Below are 27,803 nucleotides of genomic sequence, written 5' to 3'. Positions count from 1 at the left end.
CATTATACAGAATAATCTCAAAGTGCATAGAGAGTTTTTCCCTGGGCAGGCGGGGAAATATTCTCATTCCAKCATGGGTGTAAGCCATTTGCAAAGAAAACACATTCTTCACTATCTCTTCCTCAATGTTTTTAAAACAGGACTGTCTGTGTCTGAAATGGTACTCTATCACCAATAGTGCACAACTGTCTTGAAACTTTGATGGTTGAGTCAATGAGATGAGATTTGGAAGGATGGCCTCGAGACTACATCATCATCATCATCATCGTCAATTAGACCATTTCTAACACAATTGGGTTTACATTCACTTTTKTTAAAATCCCTCCTTCACAGAGACAGGGGTCTTTTTGTTTGTGGTCCACTATTTTAATGCTTAAAAAAAGATACCAGAATAATCTAGAAAATAATTCTGGAAATTATAACGTTTCAKTCTGAGRWCAGTTTRCCCCCATKAACAACCTWTTAATGGGAAAAAGATTAAACAATATTAGTGAGGGCAGCTGAAAAGGTTAAGTTGAGAGAGAGATGCTTTGTGAATAACTAAGGCTTGACTGTCAAAACGCCTGACACAAATAACAATRATMTTTTATGGTCCTTCTCTGGGTCCTTCTGGCAGCCTAGGTGGCCTTTGCAGTTCATTGTGATTGGCCGGTTTTCCTRCACTTCCTGTAGTTTTGACACAACAGCAGKGGGCTAGCAGCACTTAGCACTTAGCAGAAATTTCACTTGTCAATTCGCCGTAGTATTCAACTTACGATGTCGGAAAACATGTCTGCAGAGGTGGAGCGATCAGAAAGATCAGATGGCAAGCTTGTGAAGATGGAGATTGACTACAGTTCYACTGTAGATACACGTGTACCGGAGTGTGCCAAAATGGCAAAAGTAAGTTGAYTACGAATGAGGCCAGCGCRYMCTGAGTCATGGTGCATCACGAATGTTAGCAAAATGGCTAGCTAACTTGTTCGCAAATAAAGTTGTTTTTCATAATAYGCAACATTGCGGCTGTATTATAACAAAGTATCACAAGTATTGAGTCGGTTTACTTGTTAGGTAAGTTATATATCTTGATTAGTTATTTAGCTAGTTACGGTAATTGTTTTCGTCAGGTAGCTTCTCTAGCTACCTACAGACTACTAATACAGRAGCTCTTGGTGTTATGTTATGCTAACCAGATGGTTGGTCGTTTGTCGGATTTTGAATAATTTATCAACCAACTACTAACGTAGGTACCACAGTTATTGTTTTTCTTAGACCCCTTTACTTTAGCTGTAACGTTATTGTATTTCTAACTAACGTTAGCTAGTGAAGTTTCCATTTTAATCATGTGTCAAAGCTGACAGAAATGTGTTGTTGACATCTTTGGCTTTCTCAAATCAGACTCTGATCATCAACAACGTTATGGATGATACAGTTTTAATGAGTATTTTTGGTCATCTGTCTCGTAATTTGATCATGTGTGGTCATTCAATTGATCTTTGTAACGATTGTCTGTCATTTGTCCTGACTGTAAGATGTATCTCCTGCTCTTTTAGGAAGGTAGGCTGCAGGAGGCCGTTGAAAGCCTCTTGTCGCTGGAGAAGCAAACAAGAACGGTGAGCATGAATTCATAKATTTATTTCTAATTAAACATCATACCCATTGAGATTAAACTATAATCTCTATGATCGTACTCCTCTGACTAATCACATAGCTATCTTTGTGAGTAACATTGTRCTCTTTCTATCCATCTACACAGGCTTCTGACATGGTGTCAACCTCCAGAATCCTGGTGGCCGTTGTGCAGATGTGCTATGAAGCGAAGGACATGGACGCCCTGAATGAAAACATCATGCTGCTCTCTAAAAGGAGGAGTCAGCTCAAAGGGGTGAGACTTGGGGCTCCTTCTTTGAAGGGATACTAAGAGAAGGTAAAACATTGAGGCAGGGGTGTATTCATTAGTGCARGCAGTTGCAAAACGTTTTGCAACAGAAAARGTCTTGCAACSCATCAACCATTTCTATTGGACAAATTAATGTAGGTCCCTCCCTGTTTCGTTCTGTTGCTAACGTTTGGTTTWTTGTGAATACACCCCYGGTATGCACCAGTAGGTTAAGAAAGGTGCTTTACCATTAAAGCAATGTTTTCTTCATGTCCTTTTATGTGTTCCAAAAGTAAAGTGTTGCCTGATGTTTTCTCTTTCGATATATATATAACCTTCTCTTTTGCTTTGTTTCTCTCTTCTCAGGCTGTTGCTAAGATGGTGCAAGAYTGTTACAAGTATGTAGATACCGTGACCGACCTGACCATTAAGCTGAGACTCATTGACACACTACGCACAGTGACCGCTGGAAAGGTACGTGGTGTCATGAACTTTCTCTGATTACTTGGATCATCCTAAAATGACATTTTAAGATACCACCAATCATGCATATTCAGATGGCATAAAACAAAATATTTTACTTTTGTGGGTCCAAGTCATATTTTAATTCAAATGCGCTAACGACTTTGTTTCCCTKACTCAGATCTATGTGGAGATTGAGCGGGCCAGGCTGACAAAAACATTGGCAAACATCAAGGAGCAGCATGGCGAGGTCAAAGAGGCCGCAGCAATCCTCCAAGAGCTGCAGGTAAGGGGCTTTCGCTGACATTCCTTGGCAGTTTTCACAATTTCTTATAGACTAGAGGTAAGAGGTTTCAACCATCCATGTTGATCGAAGCTATTTGACTTACTGGACTGAATCTTCAGACATGAGCAGAACTCAAACTGGTGGCCAAATCCCCTTCACATCAAATAAAAGGAAATAAATAAATCAACTTCATATTCATCTCCAGCACCACCCCAACATCAACATATGTGAACGTGGTGTGTTTCTATGTTTTGTTGTAAAAAAGAGAGAAGAAGAAGAAAAGTGTTTCCAATGATATCGGTGTGCATCGTGGGATTTTTTTATATCTTTTTTTTAACCAATTATGAGTTGGCATTGCATACTAATTGGTGGATGATGTTATTAGAAACACTTATCTTCCCCTCRCTTTTTACTACGAAACATAGAAACGTGCCATTTTCACATATGTTGATGTTGGGGTGGTGCTGGAGATGATGAATATGAAGTTGAAAAAACGGTGAGATTTCCCTTTTAATAATTTCAGTGAAACTTGACTGAGACACCWTAATTAATCTAAAATAAAATCTAGTGTCTGTAAAGTGTTGCGCACTCCATCAGTATGTGCTTATTGAGGGCAGAACCACTACAACAGTTGTTCACAAACCATTCTTCTTCCGGTCCAGGCTGTGATGTAGCACAGCTGGGCTGTGTTCAGTAGGCACAAAATGGGAGTGGTATTATGAGAAACGTTTTGCTACGATGGGCCCTAATGAACGTGACCCAGGGCTAGAGTATAACATTCTGCCTCTCACAACATGCACTCTTTCACTCTYCAGGTGGAGACATACGGCTCCATGGAGAAGAAAGAGAAGGTGGAGTTCATCCTGGAGCAAATGAGACTGTGCATCGCTGTCAAGGACTACATCCGCACCCAGATCATCAGCAAGAAGATCAACACCAAGTTCTTTACAGAGGATGGCACTGAGGTGAGAGAAGAGAGGAAAGCCAAATCATTTATTCAGGCTGGGTGTTATGATATGGCCTCCCTCCCAAATGGCACCCTATTCTCTATATAGTGCACTACTTTTGACCAGGACCCATAGGGGTCTATGTAGGGAATAGGGTGCCATTTGAGACGRAACTATGGTTTTGTCTATAAGGGGGAGGTGGAACTACCTAAACGTTCAATGTTCCAATCAAAACGTTCACTTTTGTTTCCTGTTTCGGAACAGTTTTCTATAGAAAACAATATTTATTTCCTGTAAAATATTAAAATCAGATTTTATTTTTGTCTGTTTGGAAAAAATGACTGTTCGTTTTGGCTGTCTACGCTGCTCCCAATGAAGAAACATACAAGCTMCAATATTATTAACCATTTACGTCATTATTTTTCCTTAGGAGTCTAAGCTGAAGTATTACAATCTGATGATCCAAGTAGACCAGCACGAGGGATCCTACTTGTCCATCTGCAAACACTACCGTGCCATCTATGATACCCCATGCATTCTGGAGGATAGCTCCAAATGGCAACAGGTAAGTTTTAGGCATCAGGATGAAAGTCTTTTGATATGATTTGATGCCTTTTTAAAGGCACCATTTTGTTTCTGAGAAAAATATTGCTCTGGCAGCAGGACTTAGTTGGAGAGGGGTCTTAACGAGTGTACTGCACACTGATTGGTGTAAATAGAACTAAGATTGGGTCTGCCTTCACAGGGGACTAAGACGTTACAGATTGCACCTTTAAAATACATAACAATACAACGCTAATGTTCTTTCCTGTTCCAGGCCCTGAAAAGTGTTGTTCTGTATGTGATACTGGCTCCCTACGACAACGAGCAGTCAGACCTGGTGCATAGAATCAACGAAGACAAGAAATTGGAAGAAATACCCAAATACAAGTGAGACATTCAATCACATTATATTCCGGTGCTTTCGTTTCTCCCCTCAAATACCAAGAATGTAATCTAGCCTCAATGGTTCATTCCTTACAATCTTCAATGGTATAACACATTATTTCTCATCAGCAATTCCCAAATATTCCTCATCGGAACAATGTAACCTCGAGATGATTCATTCGTGAAAATCTTAGCATTCAATATTGTTTCACAATATTCCTCATCACCCTAGCACATCATCCAATTCTGTAACACAGTAATTAACTATATATTCACCAAGGTACCATATAACCTAGCCAATTCCCAGGGGTGAAACCTAGCTAAGCTACCAAAAGCATATGGTTGATCTTTGTGGTAAGGTGAAACCTAGGCTAAACTCTMGTGCCTCAACTTCATATTGTGAGGTGGCGCTATTGCCGTGCTGTGGTTCGTCTCATCCTGGTTTCCCTTTTACCTCCCCCTCAAGGGACCTCCTGAAGCAGTTCACCACCATGGAGCTAATGCGTTGGGGCTCCCTGGTGGAGAATTATGGGAAGGAGCTGAGGGAGGGCTCCCCCGATAGCCCGGCCACCGACGTATTCAACTGCTCAGAGGAGGGCGAGAAGAGGTGGAAGGACCTCAAGAATAGAGTGGTGGAGCACGTAAGTAGTTTACGGAACTGCTTTCATGGAATATCTACAGATAGAATATCACAATTACTTTAGTGGGATYCTTTGTTTTAGCAAAGMGTCGGTGGTGGCATCACAAAGCTGTCTTTCGTTGGAACATAGTTGCTGAAAAGGATCTGGAAACATCCCTTTCCCATCTAGAATACTTTCATGTAATTGGTATTTTTGATTCCAACTATGTTATGTTCCACCATTGCTTATTTTTGTGTTTTTCTAAATCTCTTCTTTAGAATATAAGAATTATGGCCAAATATTACACAAGGATCACAATGAAGAGGATGGCTGGACTCCTGGACCTCGCCATTGACGTAAGCACCACCAATCTACTCTTTACATCTGTTACATTTTTGTCAGGGGATGGAATACTTACTGGTCCTTAACCCTAATGAATGCGGCCTTAAAGGGATAGTTTTCCCTCCAAAATAAGGTTGAAACTTCTGTGCCGTTCTGTATGATGCGTCTCTGTTCACGTCAGGGGAACTGAACAGGAGTTAACGACTTCGGTGAAACTCCGCACGATTGTTGCATTTCCGTTTTCGTGTGTTGCACTTGCATTCAATAGCATCTATGAATCGCATGACTATGCACAGTGTTGACTTCAAGTTTTGTTAGTCGTATGTACGGGATACACCGTCCAACGAAAAGCTTACGCAAGAACCAAGGACACGGATGGTTCCTGACYTTGTGGGATTATCTCTGGTGTTTACAGAACAACTGGCGCTGTGAGATTAGGAAGCCAGAACCGGCTTAGACAAAGCAATTATAACGGTAGAGCAAAGGAATGTATGAAAACCTGTATTCGTATTTTAAATATACGTAGTTCTGTCCCTGTGCTGTATTTGTCTACTAATGTTATGTATTATGTCATGTTTTGTCTGGACCCCAGGGAGAGTAGCTGCTGCTTTAGCAGTAGCTAATGGGGAACCTAATAAAATACTAAATACTAGAATTGTTRGTACCTTAAAGGTCAAATCGAAGGTAGACTTAGAGATATGATGTAATGTATAAAGTAAACAGCATAGTGGGTCAATTTCCGCAACAACTAAGAGTGTTTAAGTGCAYGGCTAAACTTCTCCGCTGTTTTGGTCCCGTTGCTGTAACGGTGTAAGCGAACCCGTGCTCATGCGCAGATACTGTGCGAGAGCGACGTCTTGCATCTCYCTCATTGCAATATATGCGGTGCTCCTTGTGGCAACGTAATTTTCGCAGAGTGGTCTACAGTTGAGCTCAAGCTATATATTCTCAACTTGATTTTGAAGAGTGAAAAGCAGATTTTTTTGTTGTTGAGTTATCTATAGATGTACTATAGTAGCCTAAATGAAATATGTGATTAGTTATTGATGGTTTTTGAAGACACAGGTTCTAGCATCTCTATCTCTTGCAGGAGTCTGAGGAGTTCCTCTCCAACCTGGTGGTGAACAAGACCATCTACGCCAAGGTGGACAGGCTAGCTGGCATCATCAACTTCCAGAGYCCGAAGGACCCCAACGACCTGCTCAACGACTGGTCCCACAAACTGAACTCCCTCATGTCCCTGGTCAACAAAACCACACATCTCATCGCCAAAGAGGAGATGATACACAACCTGCAGTGATGAGGARCGAGTGCATTGTTTTCATAAAAAATAAAATGTTCTTCTGAATTTATATTGATGAATGAACRGTTATTCCAATGTCAACTACTCCAATTTTTGGAATAACAAATACCACACCACATACCTTTTTTGTTTCTTACGGTCAGCAAAGTTGAAGCATTTACAATAAAGAAGTCTTACGGCCATATGTTGTTACCATCTCTTGTCCCACTGATGTAATACAAATTACATTGTTTAGAGTGGTCTCCCAATTTTATCTACTACAATTTGGGCATGTACTTTGTTCTAGAACCTAGACCACAGAGGGGCATACACTGTTAATGTTTTCTCTCCTGTRCCAACTCTCTTTTTCATGTAACCGTCATAAGGGATTTAGTGTTAGAGCATTTGCGTGCAACTTGCTGTATTAAAAACATTTACTGTAAGTTCTTGATGTCTTTTTATGTCTACTTCGCAATGTAAACAAACTATTCTCACCTTGCATAATGGATACTATTTTGAGTTTTGTAACAGAAAATTTGGTTATGACAGAGTTGTATATAACTGTTGTCAGATCAAGTTAAGAATACTTATTTAAAAGCTGTGAAATCCAAACCTGACAGATGCAGCTTTTTACATTTACATTTACATTTAAGTCATTTAGCAGACGCTCTTATCCAGAGCGACTTACAAATTTTTGTTGTTGGTTTGAAAGGTTCTGGATCCTCTGTAGCCATCTGGTGATGACTGTAAATGTTACAGCACACACAGCTGACACTAAATCAAGACTTATTTAGTGAGTTTATGCAAGATGCTGAATGTTTCTACCTTACTGTGTAGTTATATCCACATGAAAATAGAAATACAGCAGTTATTCAAAAMTAAAGGCATTGAGATATTATGTAGAAATACAATTTAAATGTAGTAATGTATGATTAAACATTACCTTTCCATTGTTTTAATTATCCAAATCATCTATAGGTCAAAATATCTCTGAAAATTGTCCACATATAGTGGACAAAATACTCCACAGAATATTTTGTTTATGCAATACTGTTATATAATTGACAGTGCTCAGCTAGGCAAACACTGGAAACCGGTTTGTGCAATTATCTAGGGAAATYTATGAAAACTGGTGTAATGACTTGCTATAAAGACTGCTATATGACTTGGTTCGAAATCCACAATCGTCAAACCCCAACCTACACCAAAAAGACCCAAATCCCCTCAACCTTCAGATGAGCTACATCCCACTATCCTTTGCGATGGGTTGATAAGTGGATCCAAGATGGCGTAGAAAGTAAAGCTAGGTAAGTGTAGACTTCCCATTTTCAGTCCTTTCAGTTGTCTTTTTCAGAGGCAAGGACACCGACTTGACTCCTGTCTGTAACACATTCTGAGAGTAATGAAGGTATAACATTCATGCCGAGACCACAATATAATGTCAATTCACTTCTATACGTCTGAAAACCGAGCCAAAATTACAGGCCCGGGCAATATCGCTAACGATAGCGCGCTAGGTGTGAATCCATTCTGCATACGTTTTGGTCAGCTTGCTAGCCAGGCAGTTAGCAAGCTAGCTTGGTGCCTAAACCAAAGCGATGGGCCCTATTTTGGCTGACTTGCAAACGGTGTATTTTCTCACTATGTACTCATGATGAATTCAGCGTCAATAATTATGGAACTTTTTTARGTTTATTCTCGTAATGTTGTAAATGTTTTGCCAATGCAATGGTATTGGCTACCATCGCTCAGTGAGTCTTGAGTCTATCACAATTATTGCTAGCCCTCCTAACTAGCAACATGTTTTGCCAATCTCATAAATTTGTTTTTAAAGTTAGAAGCGATACATTTCCATGGTTCAAATAACTCCGATATTTAATCATGTTGTTGCACACCGATACGTCGCACTCTGAAAGCTTAATGCCTTGTTACAAGCTAATGTGAGCCAACTAGTTAGATCGCGCCACACGACTATTTCACCGTGGTCCCACCAAACATGTTGCGAACGAACGCGAAGCCAGCCACAGTTAGCGGTGCTCCTACCGTGTTGTTTTAGCTAATACCTATGATGGACAAGTAACAAGRTAACGTTAGTGGCTTGCCAACAGACATGGTACATCTATTATTAACTGACCCGGAATCTCAAAATAGACTGTTTTATGTTTGTTTTAGTCTATAGGAGTGCCCTTTTTTGGAGCGATCATGCCGAATAGGGCAYTGTGTTTTGATCAAACTTGCGGTTAGGTAAGCATCAGCTAAACCATAGATGTAGTAACTAGCTAGCTAACATAGCCTACATATCCAAGGTGGTAGTAGACTACCGCTGATGAGACTACTTTTACCTTGTATTAATGTCGCCCCTTCATTCATCTTTGTTTATTTGAAATTAGGAGTTTCATTTTACAGTAAAATATCATTCATACCACTTCTGGCCATTACTTGCAAGCCACATGGTTGTCATTTTGCTCTTAACTGCCATAGCATGCTCATGTCATGTCTTTGGTTGTCTCAATTTCTTGTATATTGACTGATCCATAATACTAAACAAGTTAACGCTAATAGACTTATYTTTTGGTCATCAGACACTGTATTTGCATGAGGTGTTCCAACGTGCTGTGAGGGATATTTCCACGACAGTAGTTGTAGCATTTCCTAACATGCTTTGAATGCTCTGGTAKCKTGCCTCTGAACCTTGGCCTTATCRGAGGTATTCCWTAAAAGATAATYTTACACACTAATTCTGGGGGGTGGCCTTTGTGTTGGTTTAGGCTGGAACTATGGAATGACTAAAACATAGCCTAACTAAGTAACCTAGCTTATACACATCTTGGTCATCGTTTGGGAATTGAAATGTGATTCACTCTGTGGAAACTCTGACCACCCACTTTGCCCAGAGTGGGTAAAAACGTGCTTCATTATGCTATAAAATACATTTTGCCAAGACAAATCTGATTCTTTATGTTCTGAATTGTTCAGTTGGTCTTTCTCTAACATATCAGTAACCTTTCCAAAAAGTCAGAAAATTCGATATCGATCTTGCCTCTTATGTCCTCCGGATTCAAGAAGAAAGATGACGAGTTCAATGGTGAGCCTGTCAGTTTGCCTTAATTCTCGCACAGCATCCAGCCTAGCTGATGCAATGCAATTCTATTTTACCACTTTTTTCCCCTCTGGCCTCCATAGATATTTAGTCACCCTAGGATACACAAGGGTTAAAACTCCAATAACATTTGAACGGATTACGATAGAGACCGGAGGTTTGGACCATTTGAATAAATAAAGAAATATTTTACCCATTGGTCAAAATATGTGTTTTTGATTGGACACTACACTGAGAGCTGACTCAGTCAATGATGGTCATTAACAAAGACTAGCCCGACTTCTGCTAAAGTAGAGGTGGTGTGTAATAGGCTATTGTCCTTAGATATAACTGCTGTGGCGTAGTGTGTTGTTTCACTATGAAAGAACCATATCYAACCCCGATAAGGAGAAATAGGGCATTTGTTATAAGTMGCTCCTTGGGCCCGGAGGCCTTTTCTGTTTTTAGTCAAAGCAGAGGCTATCTCAAACAGGGACGACCGCTCACCACAGACACTGCATGTCAGGTTTAATTTTAAGCCTCTCCATGTTCCTCCKAATGTCTGGCATTGCCTAACGTGCATMAAAACAGATTGTTGCCCATCAGCTAGTGGCCCCCTTCTCCCCTCCAGCTATTTGTCATTTCACTCTGTTGCGGGAGGGTYGRGTGTATTTCTATTAGTGYCACTGTATCCCTTGAATCCTTGGGCGCRATGGCCAGGCTCAGCTCTGTGTTGTGAATAACGCTATAGGACACCACACTCTCTGCAGAGGACAGACACCACCACAAGTTTTAACAGCCGCAAGTGTCCGGTAGTGAACTCGACTGTCCTGATTGCCTGTAGTTGTGCATATAGGCCTATTAGGTTCAGAAATACTCCAGTGTCACCGGTAGACAGCATAGCATGCAGGCTATACACGCAGGCTATTTTGGAATTGATTTAGGGTACATTTTTGCGCGGCAAGTGTAGGCCTCTCAATGCCCCTGTTTCCTGTGTGCATATAGCCTAGGCTTATTAGGTGTAGAAATACTCCAGTGTCACCTGTAGACAGCATACAGTAATACCCAATGCCACAGATGCACACATTTCTTCTATTGATTAAGTGCCCTTGATGGGTCCTTCCTTTGCTAACCATTCAATTGTGGTTCGACGCCGCCAATGGATAACTGAAGTMGCGTTGGCCGCGGGGCCTTTTTGGCGCCTATATGTTACTATGAAAAACAAGCTTGTGATATGACTTGCGCTTTTATTATTGAGTCAACTGTAGTAAAATGCCTTGGTCAACAACTAAGCCTATATATAGACCTACTGCCACAGAGGAAGTACTGCTCGGCCTCTCATCACATTTGTGATGACATCAAAAGAGGATATGGTTCTTGCTTTAGGGAACCCCACATAGCGCTTTCTCTCTGACCATATTCCAGGCTGTACCACAACCGTCCGTGATTGGGAGTCCCATAGGGCGGCGCACAATTTGCCCAGCTTCGTCCACGTTACTGTTTGGCTGGGGTAGGCCGTCATTGTAAATTAGAATCTGATCTTAACTCACTTGCCTAGTTAAATAAAGGTTGAATAAAATAAAAAAGATCAGTTGCTTTTTAGCCGAGTAGACTAGTTTTCAGATCTCTCCTCATGGACCCCCAGACGGGTCACAATTTTGTTGTAGCCCTGAACCAGTTCACCTGATTGACCTTTTCAAAGGCTTGATGATTAGTTGACAAGTTGAATCAGGTGTGCTAGCTGTGGGATAGTTAAAATATTTGAATACTATATTTGAAAACCCTAAACTTTTAATCACTTACAAAATTGTTGCCACTTTGACATMAAGAGTACATGGCCTAGAATGCTGTGGCATTGTAAATAGTGCACACCACCTATGCAAGGCCGGGTGTACCCTAAACCCGCCACTTTCAAAATCCTAACATCGCTGAGCCTCACGTTAAACAACAGTCTTTCCTGTAGCTTTTTGTCTTGCCAACGTAGTGGTGCGCACCCTAAACCATGTGGCACAGACAAGAGTCACACTGTACAAGATTCTTCAGTTGGTCGTAAGGATTCTTCGATACCACGTTGTTTTGCGAAAAACAATAATGTGATTAGATTGTTAACTTAGCTAGAACGAGCTGTGGCTCAAAGCAGCCTCAAACGTTTTCAGTCAGACATTCGACCTTGSCATACGGAGTTGAACTATATCTAGCCAACATTTTGATTTGAATATCATTGGTTGTGAACTTCAGAACTGTAACGATTTGACACTTTGGTTAAAGGCAAGTTTAAATGCGTACTAGTAGTCATCGCTCCTGCTAGAAAGTCTACACATTCTGGTTGATGCCAAACAACGTCATCTCACTGGCTACTTCTCTGGCGACTTCTCATTGGCTATTGCTATTCACCATTATTTTATTTATTTTTATGTAACCTTTATTTAACTAGGCAAGTCAGTTAAGAACAAATTCTTATTTACAATGATGGCCTAGGAACAGTGGGTTGTTAACTGCCTTGTTCAGGGGCAGAACGACAGATTCTTACCTTGTCAGCTCGGGGATTCGATCTGCCAACCTTTCGGTTACTGGCCCAACGCTCTAACCACTAGGCTACCTGTCGCAGTGGCGTTGCACGTCTCACATTACAAGAGCGTTGCAGATTTTGTCAAACATGTTTGAAAATATTGGGATGTATGGGACTGCTCAAAGACAGGATGGGTAGCCCTCAGATTGCATCTCTGACCTGCTCACATTAAACGAGCGTCAGTGACCACCSCAAGTAGCCAACGACATGGGGATTTTGTCTCTGATCTCAGACTTGTCCGGGACAGCTAAAGATTGTCATACCTTTATACCGATCTTGTGCCATCCCGGGATATTCGGTAATACCGGCACTGAACACACATTTTCAAACCCCACCGAGCCTCTCTAATCCGAAGGTTAGCAATACAAACAAGTACATTGCTAACATTTTATACAGTCTCTGACCTAAACTATTTGCAGGACAGACATCCCAGCTCATCTTTTATACAAGTAACTAAAAAATGCTACTCAGTTTGCTGCACAAAACAAATATTAGAGACTCTTGATCCAGAAGGGGATTCTCTGCTGTTACCAAGAGAAGCATGATTTAGGAAGAAGGTAACCACTAAATTAGCAAACCAAATGCAGAACTGCAGAGCATTTAGCACAGTTAACCTAATAGTTATAAGATATCGAGCTGGCAAACATTTGGTTGTGAATTCCATACTGTAATTAGATCACCTGGCGCATGCTGCAGGACAGATTGACTTACAAGGCTCTGGTCTCTCTTTGTGTGTTTGTAAACAAACACCATGTGACTGGGGACTACCAGTAAGCTTCATAATGAAAAATTGTGATGGGTGAAATGAAGAATGCGATCTTTATCTCCTAACGTATTCCACAAGTTGACTGCAGGTATTTACTTAAAAAGTAGCTACAAATATTCAAATGTATAATAAAAAAAACTCCAAAGAAATTGTTTTAACGGTATTGAAAAAACACCACTTGGCTATTTCCAAATACGATATACCGCCAGTAGGACTAACTTAGGTTTGTAGTGCCACACATGACTYCTTATTTTTAGCTCTGTGAGGAGAATATAGGTCTATGAACCAACAGTTGGATTCCAAGATATTTCAACTCGTCAAAGCAAGTGTCTACAAATAGACCTACCAGTCCACTACCCCAAGTACCCCATCACAGAAATAGCATTTCCCTTATCTGCCCCTGTCTCTCACTCCGGGGTGAAGTTTCCACTAGGTACAGATCTAGAATCAGCGATTATCATTAGTGGGGAAAATGCTAAACTGACCCACGATTAGTGTCTAGGTGTGACTTAAACCCCCTTTTTKTCTCTCCTCCCTCTCTCTCCAGACATTCTGTCCCTGAGTCATGGCGGACAGGAGAGCGGAGAAGTCATGTGAAGAAGCCAGCGGATCGTTAGCCAGGCGGGAGTACGAGGCGGCAGTGAGCCACTGCACAGATGTGCTGCTGGCCCTCGGCCCCCCYGCCCCTCCCAGCCCTGGACCCCGCGCATCCAACGCCCCCAACGACACGGTTACCCCCCTCCGCAGCCGCGCCCTGCTCTACAGGATAGCCGCCCTGCTACAGCTGGTGAGGCGTGAGACTGACCCGGGAGGCACACCTTTCGGCCCGTACCCACTCCCTCAGTGGGCATATGGCCCCCTGACTTCTACCCACACAAAAATGGCACTTGTGCACGCATCACACACGAGTTAACTGATACAAACGCACTCACACCAGTTCTCTCTCACACGGAAAACTAAATTGTGGCCTGTTTTGCACAAGCAGTCATCTAAGTAAGGCAAGACGAGCCAGTAAGAAGTACTCTTTGCTCATATTCCTCCACATTATGACTTAACCAAGTGTGTTCAAGTCAAGTGTCATAAGCCCATCTTGACTTGGATTTGTTTTCTGAGAACCAGATAAAACGACCAAGGTCCCGCCTCCTTTCATTTCTCTGCCGCAAACTGCACTGTGCTGTTATCTCTCCTAGCACTAAAATTATACCCCACTACTTAAGCCTCACGATTATAGAGACTACTTAAGTACTATAATTATATTGCAAGTGACTCCGCGCTGAGTAGCGAAGATATCCATTCTGGGCACTTATCTAAGACTCAGTCAGGACTTCTGTCATATTAAACCCTCCTTTATGAGGACAGTCATTCTGCTGCTTTGACTTTGTCTGTTTACTTGTTTTCTTTCTGCCTCCAGAAAAACTATGATCAAGCAGATGAAGACTGCAAACATGGTGAGTTGGTGGAGTACTTCTCATAGTGAGGACATGACCCATTGTATTGAAGTCCCATCCCCAGGTTACACAGTCATATACCAACTATAGAGTTGGATAGAGGATGCACTTGCCATAAAGCCTGTTTTTGCATGGGCTACGCCATGGCGGGCTTTCGCCATTTTAAAACTCGTAGAAGAAGATGACATTGACTACTTTAAAATCCGGGCTGGGAATTGCCAGMGACCTAATGAGACGATGTTATCACAATATTTGGGTGCAGTTATATGTATTTTGATTCTCTATGTATTGTGATTTGAATACAATGATTTTATTGCGATTCGATGTTCCAAACATATTGCTAAGCCTATGTCAGCTGAAGAGAGAGCATGAGAAAACGAGTTTTGATCCGTTAAGGAAATAAAAGAGCTAAAAACAAATTGGCTCCCTATTTAAAAAAAAAAAGATGGATAACAAGCTAAGAAGGGAAAAATCCTGCGGTTTTGGTGCGGGCACATTTTTTTTTTATTGAAATATTGTTAAAACAATAGGATATATCGTCAAATAATAGCCCAATATGTACAGTTGAAGTCAGATGTTTACATACACCTTAGCCAAATACATTTAAACTCAGTTTTTCACAATTCCTGACATTTAATCCGGGTAAAAATTCCCTCTCTTAGGTCATTTAGGATCACCACTTTATTTTAAGAATGTGAAATGTCAYWAWWAMWYMAGAGAYWWRTRTWTWTRWSWMTTTATTWCTTTCATCACATTCCCAGTGGGTCAGAAGTTTACTTAATTAGTATTTGGTAGCATTGCCTTTCAATTGTTTAACTTGGGTCAAACGTTTCAGGTAGCCTTCCACAAGCTTCCCACAATAAGTTGGGTGAATTTTGGCCTATTCCTCCTGACAGAGCTGGTGTAACTGAGTCAGGTTTGTAGGCCTCCTTGCTCGCACACGCTTTTTCACTTCTGCCCACACATTTTCTATGGGATTGAGGTCAGGGCTTTGTGATGGCCACTCCAATACCTTGACTTTGTTGTCCTCAAGCCATTTTGCCACAACTTTGGAAYTATGCTTGGGYTCATTGTCCATTTGGAACACCCATTTGCGATCAAGCTTAAACTTCCTGACTGATGTCTTGAGATGTTGCTTCAATATATCCACATCATTTTCCTGCCTCATGATGCCATCTATTTTGTGAAGTGCACCAGTCACTGCTGCAGCAAAGCACCCACACAACACGACGCTGCCACCCGCGTGCTTCACGGTTGGGATGGTGTTCTTTGGCTTGCAAGCATTTTCCCTCCAAACATAACGATGGTCATTACGGCCAAACAGTTCAATTTTTGTTTCATCAGACCAGAGGACATTTCTCCAAAAAGTACGATCTTTGTCCCCATGTGCAGTTGCAAACTGTAGTCTGGCTTTTTATGGCGGTTTTGGAGCATTGGCTTCTTCCTTGCTGAGCGGCCTTTCAGTTTATGTCAATATAGGACTCGTTTTACTGTGGATATAGATACTTTTGTACCGGTTTCCTCCAGCATCTTCACAAGGTCCTTTGCTGCTGTTCTGGGATTGATTTGCACTTTTCGCACCAAAGTACGTTCAACTCTAGGAGACAGAACGCGTCTCCTTCCTGAGRGGTATGACGGCTGCGTGGTCCCATGGTGTTTATACTTGCGTACTATTGTTTGTACAGATGAACGTGGTACCTTCAGGCGTTTGGAAATTGCTCCCAAGGATGAACCAGGCTTGTGGAGGTCTACAATTTTTATTCTGAGGTCTTGGCTGATTTCTTTTGATTTTCCCATGATGTCAAGCAAAAAGGCACTGAGTTTGAAGGTAGGCCTTGAAATACATCCACAGGTTCACCTTSGATTGACTCAAATGAAGTCAATTAGCCTATCAGAAGCTTCTAAAGCCATGACATAATTTTCTGGAATTTTCCAAGCTGTTTAAAGGTAAAGACACAGTCAACTTAGTGTATGTAAACTTCTGACCCACTGGACACAGTGAAATAATCTGTCTGTAAACAATTGTTGGAAAAATTACTTGTGTCYTGCACAAAGTAGATGTCCTAACCYACTTGCCAAAACTGTAGTTTAACAAGACATTTGTGGAGTTGTTCAAAAACGAGTTTTAATGACTCCAYCCTAAGTGTATGTAAACTCCCGAATTCAACTGTAACTATCAACAACAACAACAAAAAACACTTTAAAATGGATATAGCCCTGAATGTCATTTGCTCAGAGCCATTGCGGCAAAGATGCCCTCTATCCAAGTCTATAAGTATAACAGTTCTACTCAACAGACCTTACGTTTTGTTTTTATTGGCAATTTGTTGTCATCTCAGATAGTTTCATTGCTATTAAAATCATTCCAGGCATGATGATATGCTTAACAAATGTTCCGGTTAGAAACAGGTCAACGTTTTGGGTAAATGTCAGCGCTAAGGTTCAGGCTCAAGTTAGAGAACTTACAAGACAAGCGGTTAGCATAACATTTGCGTTCATAGCCGTGTTTTATTTTATTTAACCTTTATTTAACTAGGCAAGTCAGCTAAGAACAAATTCTTATTTACAYTGARGGCCTACCAAAAGGCAAAAGGCCTCCTGCGGYGGCTGGGATTAAAAATAAATACAATTTATATATAGGACAWAACACACATCACGACAAGAGACAACACAACACTACATAAAGAGAGACCTAAGACAACATGGCAAGGCAGCAACACATGACAAGACAGCATYGTAGCAACACAACATGGTAGAAGCACAAAACATGGTACGAACATTATTGGGCACAGACAACAGCACAAAGGGCAAGAAGGTAGAGACAACAATACATCATGAAAAGCAGCCACAACTGTRGGTAAGWGTGTCCATGAGTGGGAGTTCTCCATGCCATGCCTGCTTAAGTAGCTTGCTGTACCCATGTCAAGACAAGCGGTTAGAATAACATTGGTGGTCATAGCCCTGTGTAGGAGGACTTTACCACACCATGCCTGCTTCAGTTCAGCAGTTTTGCCCATGTCATGTGACTTGGGTGGAGAGAATACAGTTCGACGTGATGGGAGTGAGCACACGTTCCATGCAATGTAGTGCGGTGCAAACATGCACAGTAACGTTCCCTGTCGTCCTGTGTGTGTTTATTGCAGTTCTGGCCGAGGAGCTGGCCAAGGGAGACGGGTCGTTTCAGGCCAGCCTGCGCTGCATGCTGGTGGACGGCAGCCTGCACGAAGTGGCCGGRCTCCTCTCCAAGTCCCTGTTTGGGGAGCCTCTGGTAAGACTGGCTCCCGGCCTTACTCCACTGTTCACTCTGCCTCTCCAACACCTTCATCTTTTTCACCCTCCTAGTTCATCACCTCCTCCTCTTTCCCCCTCTTATTTTTCCCCCACTCCCTTTTCTCCTTTTCCACCTCCCCCTCTTTCTCCTTCTGCCTTCTTTCTCATTTTCCTCCTCTTCACCTTTCCTCTTCTCCCTTCACCTCCTTTTTCCTATAACTGATCTATGGAGACAAACAGTCATTTAGCTCTGGGAGCAGCTGGAACATTTGAGTTTATTTGACTTTTCCAGGAAATGTCCTCTGGGTTTTTTATGAAACAAGTTTTCTCAGCACAGAGTTGTTCATGTTGACTGTTGAATCGATATGCTTTTAACGGTTTGTTGCTATGTTATTCTCCAGCGTCTGCATGAGGGCAAATGTCAGAAAATAGCCAAATATTAGTGTTGAAAATCTCAATTGACRTAACTTTTTTTTTATTGCTAAAATATTAATTACTTTTCAGATGAACTGACCGTTTCAATTTTGTGATTTTATTTTGACAGTGTGATTTGACATAAGTGTAGTTGAATGAATGGACAGCATTCTGGTGTCAGGAAACACGTTTTCCTATCACACGAGGAGACTGTCCGTTAATTCAACTCCCAACAACAGATAACATTCAACGTTGAAACGAGAAGCCTGAACACTGTCTTATCTGGCAACCAAAAAGCATAGATATGAAATCAGTTTATTGTTCTCAAGTTGGCGGGAACCAGGGAGAAACAACCATGCTACTGCAGAAGGTATAAGAATCATAAGCGGCACTTTTATTTACGCTTTTTTAACCAGCCTGTAAATAGATTTGGTTTTGGGATAAACAAATGTGTTATTCAGGTAATTTATTTATGGAAGAATATTTTGAAGTGACCAGTGACTGTGTCAAGTCTCTTTAAGTGATATAGTCCAAAAACCTTTTGGATATGCTTGCCGGTATTGTATGTGTTGTAATGTATTTCCTGTACCTTCTCTTCCTCAGAACGGCATCGTCACAAAGGACTTAACTAGATTAAAAATGCTTCTCTCAGAAATTGAAGTAAGTGTTTGTGTGAGGTGGTCTGGCCTTATGTTGGACTTTGGGCTATGAGTATTGATTATATTTAAAAGTGAATGACCCTGCAGATGTATCACCTGTTGCAGTCCCCAGGAGGTCAACTAATTGTTTGAATAGACATGAAATGTTATTGTCTTATGAATACAATACTTTTTCTCCACCCTCAGGCCATTCGTAGCGAGATGGCCACAGAATATACAGACGACAACGAGGAAGGTGAGCAAGTCATCCTCACTCGAAAAAATGATTTGGATGCATTTATGTATGTCAATGTTTGGATTTAACAACTTGTGCTCAACACATAGTCAGGCRCAATGCTCCGATTTGCTTCAAAAAGGAATACTAATTTAACGCCTGGTCGCGGAATATTGAAAGACGAAGCCTTTAAAGTTGGATTTCATTTTCACTTTGACTCAAGTCTCAAAAGCTTGACTCCCAGTCCACATGTAGGTGGTTATTTACTCTGTGCGTGGGATGTTTTGTTGATGCAACGATGTCTTTGTGGTCAGAAGTACGGGATGGATGGCAGTTTCGCCCCCCGCCTAGAGGAGTTACCAGCAGTGAGGAGTACACGCTGTGTAAAAGGTAATGCTGTTGTGTGTTGCTGACTACGTTTTAACAGTGGCATAAGACCATAGTTCATATAATATATTACAAGACTGGTTTAACAAGTAATTGGCATGTTGTATGCAATCACTTAGTCACATTTGTACATTGAGTGGCCTTCATTTAAAAACATTGTTATTGTACCAGTATTATGTCCACCTGCTGCGAACACGGGTTTGCTTTACATGCAACTAAACARTTATTAACACTGTTACCTAGCTAAGCAACTGACACAGGTTTTCAGTGTTGCTTCAGAGGGTGAGGCKCTTTGGCTTCAGGCCCTTGGAGGTTGGTTTCTCGGACACTYTTGGAAATGAAAYCCATGTAACAAGTTGCCGCCACCTGGTTGAATGTCCTGTTGTCCTCCTCCTCCAGGTTCCTGGAGCAGGGCCTGTGTCGCTACGGTGCCCAGTGCACGTCGGCCCACTCCCAGGAGGAGCTGATGGAGTGGCAGAAGCGCTACGCCTCGCGCCTCATCCGCCTCAAGCAGCAGCAGGAGAGCAAGCACTTCACCGAGAACTACATGGAGGCGCTCATCGAGAAGTGGATGAACTCTCTCTCCCCRGAGAAAGTGGTGAGTTAACCCTAGTCTAGTCACTTATCTATGGCCCTGTTAGAATATTGTTAAAATACACCCTCCCTTACTGGAAGTAATCACTGATTTGAACTAATGGACGAAAAGCCGAGAAGCTGATCGTTTTGGGCCTTGTTCAAATTCATTAAAACAAGCGCTTCCTTACTTCCTCCCTTGAAGTAATCACTGATCTAACACACATTGACAGGTGGTCAGATCTGGGATTAGTCCTTCAAGGAAGGGAGGAAGTAAAGATGCTTGTATTGGAACAGAGCCCCTGAGGCTGATACAGGTGGTAGATGCAGTGCTGTACTTTCAGCATATATTGATTTTTAGACCCGTTGACCCTTTCATCTGTCTACTTATCTCAAATAAACTGCCCATTTTAAATGTACATRCTATTAAGCTGTTATGTCCTCATTTTAGCCGGACTTTTTTATTTTGTTAAACTCTCCTCAACTTGGCGTGAATGGTCTTGTGTTCTGTTCCTGCCGTAGCTGAGTGACTATTTGGACGGCGTCAGCGTGGAACACAGCTCCAACCTCTCCGTAACTGTCACCACCAAGAAATCAGCTCACTCCTGGACCTTCTCCCTGTTCTGCAAGGTAACGGGGGCTCTGTCTCACTCAATGTCAGCACCCCAAATACCACACTATTCCCTATGTAGTGCACTACRTTTGACCAGGACCCTCAAAGCAGTTCACTATATAGGGAATAGAGTGCTGTTTGGGATTCAACCATATTTCCAAAAGCACCACACAAGTAGATTTTGATTTGAAATCGTCTGGCAACGTCTGGCTGTTATACGTAGGCCGTACACGGCCATATCATTATACGCAACTTTGATAAAGACTGCTCCCACACACAGGCAGGCTCTATATGTTGATTTTGCCGGCGGTCTGGTCATGTCGACCTTTATCAAGACTTTCTCATATCACAGAATAATTGTGCCGAGGTCGTGTGTGGGAGTAGTTTGTATCATTGACTGAAGTAGTATATATTTTTTCATTCCCAGCACTATAACAGGAGACCATGTACTTGTGCATCTGAACATTCCCTCTCAAAGGCCAACGTTTTCATATACTCTTAGACTGTAACTGACTGACTGACAATGCTTCCCGAAGAGCACCCACATGAGACCCAAATGATCTGCCTTTTATCTCTGATTGCCCACTCTCACACTTTCCCCCCCCCCCCCCACGCCTGTGAGGAAGCTGTACCGCATCGCCCTGCTCTACACGACGCCCACCGACCCCACTTTCCATCACGGGCGTGGTCGGTTGGCGATGCCGGCGCCCAGCGGCTGCAGGCGGCGGCCGAGGGCTGTCAGGAGTGGACGGCGGGCGAGGAGGCYCTGGCGGCCGACAACGGCATTGACCACTGCGTCTACACGGTGGTGGTGGGCTTCAGCACCGAGATATTCGGCACCTTCCGCCAGACCATCGTCTTCGACTTTGGCTCGGAGCCCGTGCTGATGCAGCGCATCATGGTGGACGCTGCCTCCATAGAAGGTTTTCAGTTATGACATACAACCTCGAACCTCCCACCCCCCTCCCTCACTCAGTAGTCCAAGTTTCTAACATCTAATAGAAAATAAAACTAAAATGACTTTAAAAGAGAAGTTGGGTTATATTGATAATGGGTTGCATTTATGACATTCCTTATAAGGCCTCAAAGTGCCTAGCAATGTAATGGAAGGTAACTGAACTCACCTTATCCACCACAATGTGTAGCACCCAGCTGAGGGATACGGCCGCCATACACAGTGCCTTCTGAAAGTATTCAGACCCCTTGACTTTTTCCACAGTTTGTTACATTACAGCCTTGTTCTAAAATGGCTAAAACACATGTTTTTCCCTCAGTCTACACACAATACCCCATAATAACAGAGCAAAAACAGTTATATAAAAAAAAAAAAAAAAAATGTAAAGAAAGTATTCAGACTCTTTACTCCAGTACTTTGTTGAAGCACCTTTGGCAGCAATTACAGTCTTGACTCTTCTTGGGTATGACACTACGGACTTTAGACTTATTCTACTCACTATTTCAGAAGTGCAAATGCAATGTCCAATGTTCTTATCCTTTGGTTATGTAACAAAAAAAATCTGTGTACTGGCCAGTCCTCATAGCTTTAGTAGCAGGCCAATATTTCCCATGATTTGGGCCAGGTGGAATCTGCGTGGGCAGAATTRTCCTAAAGCTCCTCTTCCTGAACTGGAAGAGGATTTGAAATACAGTAATACTTGTACGAGTCAAAACATTCATAACAACACTGTTAGCCATTATTATGTTTACAGACAAATGCATGAAAGCTGTTGATACGGTTCTATAGGATTGGAATAACAATATCAGGATTATATAGATCTCTGAGTAAGAAACCTGCAGATTCTGTCTAGCCTTACCCAAAATCCCCTGTGACTTAGAGTAAAATGTATATATGGCCCATGCGGGACTCAAACGCACAACCCTGGTCTTACCTACTGAGCCATCAGAACCACTCAAGTGCAGGCCAATATTTCCTTATAACCCTCATGATCAAGTGTCAATATTAATGTTGGAAGGTGTGGTTTTCACAATAAACCCTCCCCTCTCCAGACCTGGAGCACCTAATGCAAGCCAGGCAGCAGCTCCTGATGACGGCCAAGCGCTGGGACCCGTCCTGCAAGACCATCGTGGAGTTCAGCCCCAATGAGACGGTGGACCTGGACCGCAGCCTGCTGGCCCGCTACCAGATCCCCCTGTCGGCCGACCAGCTCTTCACCCAGTCGGTGCTGGACAAGACCCTGACCCGGGACAACTACCAGGCCCGCCTGCACGACCTGCTCTACATCGAGGAGATCGCCCAGTACAAAGAAGTCAGCAAGTGAGTGYGAGCCTCTTTGTTGTTGTAGTCTGTTTCCAAGCAGCCCTATTCTGAAAACCTTCAACCACTGACAATGGGTTTTATTGCTAAAAATAAACTTTTTAAATAGCACTTTCATTTGCTAGTGATAATTGTAAGGAGTGTGTGCTGATTTTTTTAGTCTGTTTTCTCCGAAGGGTTGGTCCTTTAGTGGTCCTTTTTATTGAGGTTTAGTCAGTCACACCTCTTGATACCGGCAAATAGACATTTTAGTGTGTAGACAGTACGGAGCGACAGTCTGGATTGAGTGGAGGTCTGTGAGACTGGCCCACCACAAGGTGTCAGAGTCGGTCTTCCACAGTAAAAGGGGTGTGTGTGTGTGTGTGTGTGTGTGCGTGCACCACACGTGGCCAGGCACACAGCTAAAGCCCTTTTTAATAATGCATATCTCCTCGGCATCCCCAGAGATTTCCCCAGAGCAGGAAATTTGTTTTAGAATATAAGTAATTTCTTGTGTATAAACTGAGGCGCCTCCCCAAAACCCCCCTGTAATTCGGCACCTGCTGCTCTCCTCAGTGGAAGGTGAGAAGGAGACCAGGTTATCACAGCAGTCCAACCCTGATTAAGACCGAATCAAAGGCCCCCAAGCCTTCGCTTAGTCACCCGAGTGGAAGTAACCAGGGTTGCCCTCCGTCACTGTTCCCCCTCATCACTGTTATTGTCATTTGCCTGGGGCTGTGGAATGATGGGTTCCTCTCAATCTTCCAATTTAACATTGAGGGCCGGTTTCCCGGGAAACAGATTTAGCTGAGTCGTGGACAAGAAGCATGTTCTATGGAGATTCTCCAGTTTTAAAGTGCTTTTATGTCCAGGACAGGGCTTAATCTGTGTCCGGGACGTGTGGCTTCGTGGGGTGTTCTTCAAGGGGAATCTGTTCATCAGAATAATCTGATCTAGGACCTGTGAATTTCTTGACTTGTTCCACATTTTCTTACATTACAGCCTTATTCTAAAATTGATTGAATTGTTCCCCCCCAATCTACACACTAGCCCTTAACACGTTTTCAGAATTTTTTTGCACATTTATAAAAAATTAAACTTGAAATATCACATTTTACAAAAGTATTCAGAACCTTTACTCAGTACTTTGTTGAAGCACCTTTGGCAGCCTCCAGTCAGCCTCCAGTCTTCCTGCATATGACGTGACAAGCTTGGCACACCTGTATTTGGGGAGTTTCTTCCATTCTTCTCTGCAGATCCTCTGTCAGGTTGGATGGGGAGCATCGCTGCACAGCTATTTCAGGTCTCTCCAGAGATGTTTGATCGGGTTCAAGTCCGGGCTCTGGCTGGGTCACTCAAGGACATTCAGAGACTTGTCCCGGAGCCACTCCTGTGTTGTCTTGGCTGTGTGCTTAGGGTTATTGTCCTGTTGGAAGGTAAACCTTTMCCCCAGTCTGAGGTCCTGAGCGCTCTGGAGCAAGGATCTCTCTGTATTTTGCTCTGTTCATCTTTCCCTCGATCACGACTAGTCTCRCAGTCCCTGCTGCTGAAAAACATCCCGTGGCATGATGCTGCCACCATGCTTCACTGTAGGGATGGTGCCAGGTTTCCTTCAGATGTGATGCTGGCATTCAGGCCAAAGAGTTGAATCTTGTTTCAATCCAGACCAGAGAATCTTGGTTTCATGAGTCTGAAGTCCTTTAGGTGCTTTTTTGGTAAGCCACACGGCTGGTCATGTGCCTTTTACTGAGGAAGGGCTTCCACCTGGCCACTCTACCGAAAAGGCCTGATTTGGTGGAGTGCTGCAGAGATGGTTGTCCTTCTGGAAGGTTCTCCCCATCTCCACAGAGGAGCTCTGTCAGTGACAATCGGGTTCTTGGTCACCTCCCTGACCAAGGCCTTCTCCCCTGATTGGCCGGTCGGCAGCTCTAGAAGAGTCTTGGGGGTCTAAACTTCTTCCATTTAAGAATGATGGAGGCTTCTGTGTTCTTGGGGACCTTCAATTGCTGCAGAATTTTTTGGTACCCTTCTCCAGATCTGTGCCTCGAACAATCCTGTATCGGAATCCTCTACGGACAATTCCTTCGACCTCATGGCTTGGTTTTTGCTCTGACATGCAGGACATCATATTAGACACGGTGTGTGTGCCTTCAAATCATGTCCAATCAATTGAATTACCACATTGGACTCCAATCAGTTGTAAAACATCAAGAGGATCAATGGAAACAGATGCACCTGAGCCAATTCGAGCTCATAACAAAGGGTCTGAATACTTATGTAAATAAGGTATTTAAAAAAAGTCTAAACCTGTTTTCGCTTTGTCGTTATGGGGTGTTGTGTGTAGATTGATGTGGGGGAAAATATATTAATCCGTTTTAGAATAAGGGCGTAACCTAACAGTGGAAAAAGTCAAGGGGTCTGAATACTTTATGAATGAACTGTAATTGATAATACACAATATTAGGCTATATAATATGAATATTGTATCAATAATACTATAAATAGTGTAATGTCCCTGTCAAATACTCTCCCAGTATTGCTGTCTTGATAAGAGCTATTGATCTCTGAGAAAATAATTTTGGCTGTCCATGAACCACCCATGACCACATGGCCCAACTTGTGTCCTCTTTCTCCTCAAACCAAATATTAAATCCGTTTTAGAATAAGGCTGTAACCTAACAAAGTGGATAAAGTCAAGGGGTCTGAATGATTATTCAACAATCAATCTGCAATGCTCTCTAAGGGCCCGAGCTTACCTAAGGGACCCCTAAAGCTGAAACATATGGTGCAAGTCTGTTTTGCCACTCTGCTGAAATAGAAAGTGATGAATTGGTAGATTTTCWTGCCAAACAGAAGATCCTTCTACCCAACACAAACATGTTTCTAACACTAACAACTGTCTATGTGAATGCCTCCGGGCAAAAAGTTTGTCCTGTAAACCACATGGCAAAACGTTGGCCCTCTTTGGATCACAACTGCTTTTTGCATTAAAATAATGTGAAAAGGTCAAATTTCTAGAAGTTAAGAAGTTACATTGATTCAACCTTATTCCAGTTAAACATGGTYCATATTTTCGACACGACGACTCCAGTCCCATTTCATTGCTATCTATCTTTGCTACCGTCCCACCCTCTCCCCTCCCAAGTTCCAACATCAAAGTCGCCTCAGCACTGGATAACAATGCTAATGTCCATTTCTGGCTAACTTCGCTTAGGCCTACTCTCCCCTTTCGTCAGTCATATTAGCCTTTTCTAACAATGCTAATGCTCCCATTCCTAACCTCATTTCTGGCTAACTTCGCTTAGGCCTACTCTCCCCTTTCGTCAGTCATATTAGCCTTTTCTAACAATGCTAATGCTCCCATTCCTAACCTAATTTCTGGCTAATGACGCTAACTCTCCTCTCCCACCAGGTTCAACATCAAAGTCAACCTCCAGCTGGTCACCAGCTTCATGCTGACTGGCATCTCGGGTGGCGCCAAGTACGCCCAGAACGGGCAGCTCTTCGCCCGCTTCAAGCTGACGGAGACGCTGTCGGAGGACACGCTGGCGGGCCGCCTTGTCATGACCAAGGTGAACTCTGTCTTGCTGCTGCCCCTGGCCCGCCAGGAGTGGTGCAGCCAGCCCCCGGGGGTCAAGGAGCGGGTCTACGAGGCCTGCATCGAAGAGAAGACCAAGGACTACATCTTCCTGCGGATATGCAAGGACTGCTGCGAGGAGCTGGGCTTGATACCTGATAGGGAACTGCAGGTACGGACAAAATACATTGTTGTWTAACACTGTGTGATTGACTTAGCAACAAGTTGCTACAGAAGAGTTGATTGGTTAGAATATATTTTATTTTTCAACAGATTTATAGAATGGCAGCTGCCAKAATAGGTKTTTTTCWATTTAATTTTGTGGGTAGGTTATTGGCTGAACGGATCTAAAGTCCAGTATGGAGTCAGTGCCATTCTAGCCATGTTGCAATATGGAGGCTGTTTAGTGTGGTTTGTTCCCTGTAGTTCAATACAACACATAATCACACCACGGGTGAGGTCTATACTTTTGAGTCACAAGGACTTCTCCCTTGACATGGCGTCAGCCTCGAAAAGCTTGTTCATGTCCCATGTCACCACGGACAGAGGAGATGGCATAGAAACTATTCTCTGAGTCAGGTGAATGGTTTAAACCCCTTAAAGGCCCACCACCCCGTCCTTTCAATATTTTCAATCTCCCATTCCATTGTGTCCTCTGCCATTTTGAGAGCTGAGAAATCATTAATGAAAGCCTCACCTCTCCACCTCTCCGACGTCTGATGCTTTAGCGTAAAGCAAACTCTCAGGGTGAAAGGTCCCCGTATCGATTACCACTTCACAAAGGTTAGCGCCGTCGACGGTAAGGCTGGCTCTCCAGGGAAAATTGCACTCTGCCAGTGCGGCGAGAGATCCAGATTACTTTGCCCAGTGGCGGCTGAAGGCTGATCTTTCTCGCCGGTGTGAATGATGGGCTGGCGGGGGAAAGCGAGGCCCGGGCATGAGCAATTATCCAAACAAGCCTGTTGCTGGGAAAATAATCTGTCCGTGGTGTTTTGGAGCGAGACATTTGGTTGCCTTTCTATCTCTTGCTCTTTGTCCTTATCTTCTTGCCATTTAGAATGTCTCTCTCGCCTCAATGTTCTTTTTATTGTTTTTATTCATAAATCTTTTTCTCTTTCGGTTTCCTTTTATCCCTCATTCTCCACACTTTACTGCTGGCTACTGTATCTGTTAGCAGCTCATGTCTGGCTAAGTGATTAGGACAGGGCCTGTGGCGATGGGGGAATTAAAGCTAGCTATCTAGCCACCCTGTGGAT

The 27,803-nt window shown here is 42.8% G+C and overlaps 2 protein-coding genes across 2 annotated transcripts in view; both read left to right on the top strand.

The window, feature by feature from the left end:
• Positions 1–662: 662 nt before the first annotated feature.
• On the top strand, positions 663–7,167 carry LOC111957776 (26S proteasome non-ATPase regulatory subunit 12). The gene is made up of 11 exons (XM_023978807.2): positions 663–882; positions 1,533–1,592; positions 1,736–1,864; positions 2,225–2,332; positions 2,502–2,606; positions 3,422–3,571; positions 3,984–4,118; positions 4,371–4,483; positions 4,947–5,121; positions 5,379–5,456; positions 6,533–7,167. The coding sequence occupies exons 1-11, from the start codon at positions 757–759 to the stop codon at positions 6,740–6,742; spliced, it is 1,389 nt and encodes a 462-aa protein (XP_023834575.1). The 5' UTR covers positions 663–756; the 3' UTR covers positions 6,743–7,167.
• Positions 7,168–7,937: 770 nt separating this feature from the next.
• Positions 7,938–27,803, top strand: part of LOC111950126 (probable helicase with zinc finger domain) — a 67,786-nt gene continuing 47,920 nt past the window's right edge. The window contains 13 exon segments of the mRNA XM_070435301.1: positions 7,938–8,031; positions 13,686–13,925; positions 14,550–14,586; positions 17,730–17,854; positions 18,874–18,930; positions 19,116–19,164; positions 19,458–19,533; positions 19,930–20,128; positions 20,626–20,732; positions 21,330–21,366; positions 21,369–21,639; positions 22,724–22,991; positions 26,383–26,719. Of these exon segments, the coding sequence (XP_070291402.1) occupies positions 13,704–13,925; positions 14,550–14,586; positions 17,730–17,854; positions 18,874–18,930; positions 19,116–19,164; positions 19,458–19,533; positions 19,930–20,128; positions 20,626–20,732; positions 21,330–21,366; positions 21,369–21,639; positions 22,724–22,991; positions 26,383–26,719 (1,785 nt within the window). The 5' untranslated portion in view covers positions 7,938–8,031; positions 13,686–13,703.

Source organism: Salvelinus sp. IW2-2015, linkage group LG1, assembly GCF_002910315.2.
Source record: "Salvelinus sp. IW2-2015 linkage group LG1, ASM291031v2, whole genome shotgun sequence".
NCBI lineage: Eukaryota > Metazoa > Chordata > Actinopteri > Salmoniformes > Salmonidae > Salvelinus > Salvelinus sp. IW2-2015.
This window is presented reverse-complemented; position numbering and strand designations above follow the sequence as displayed.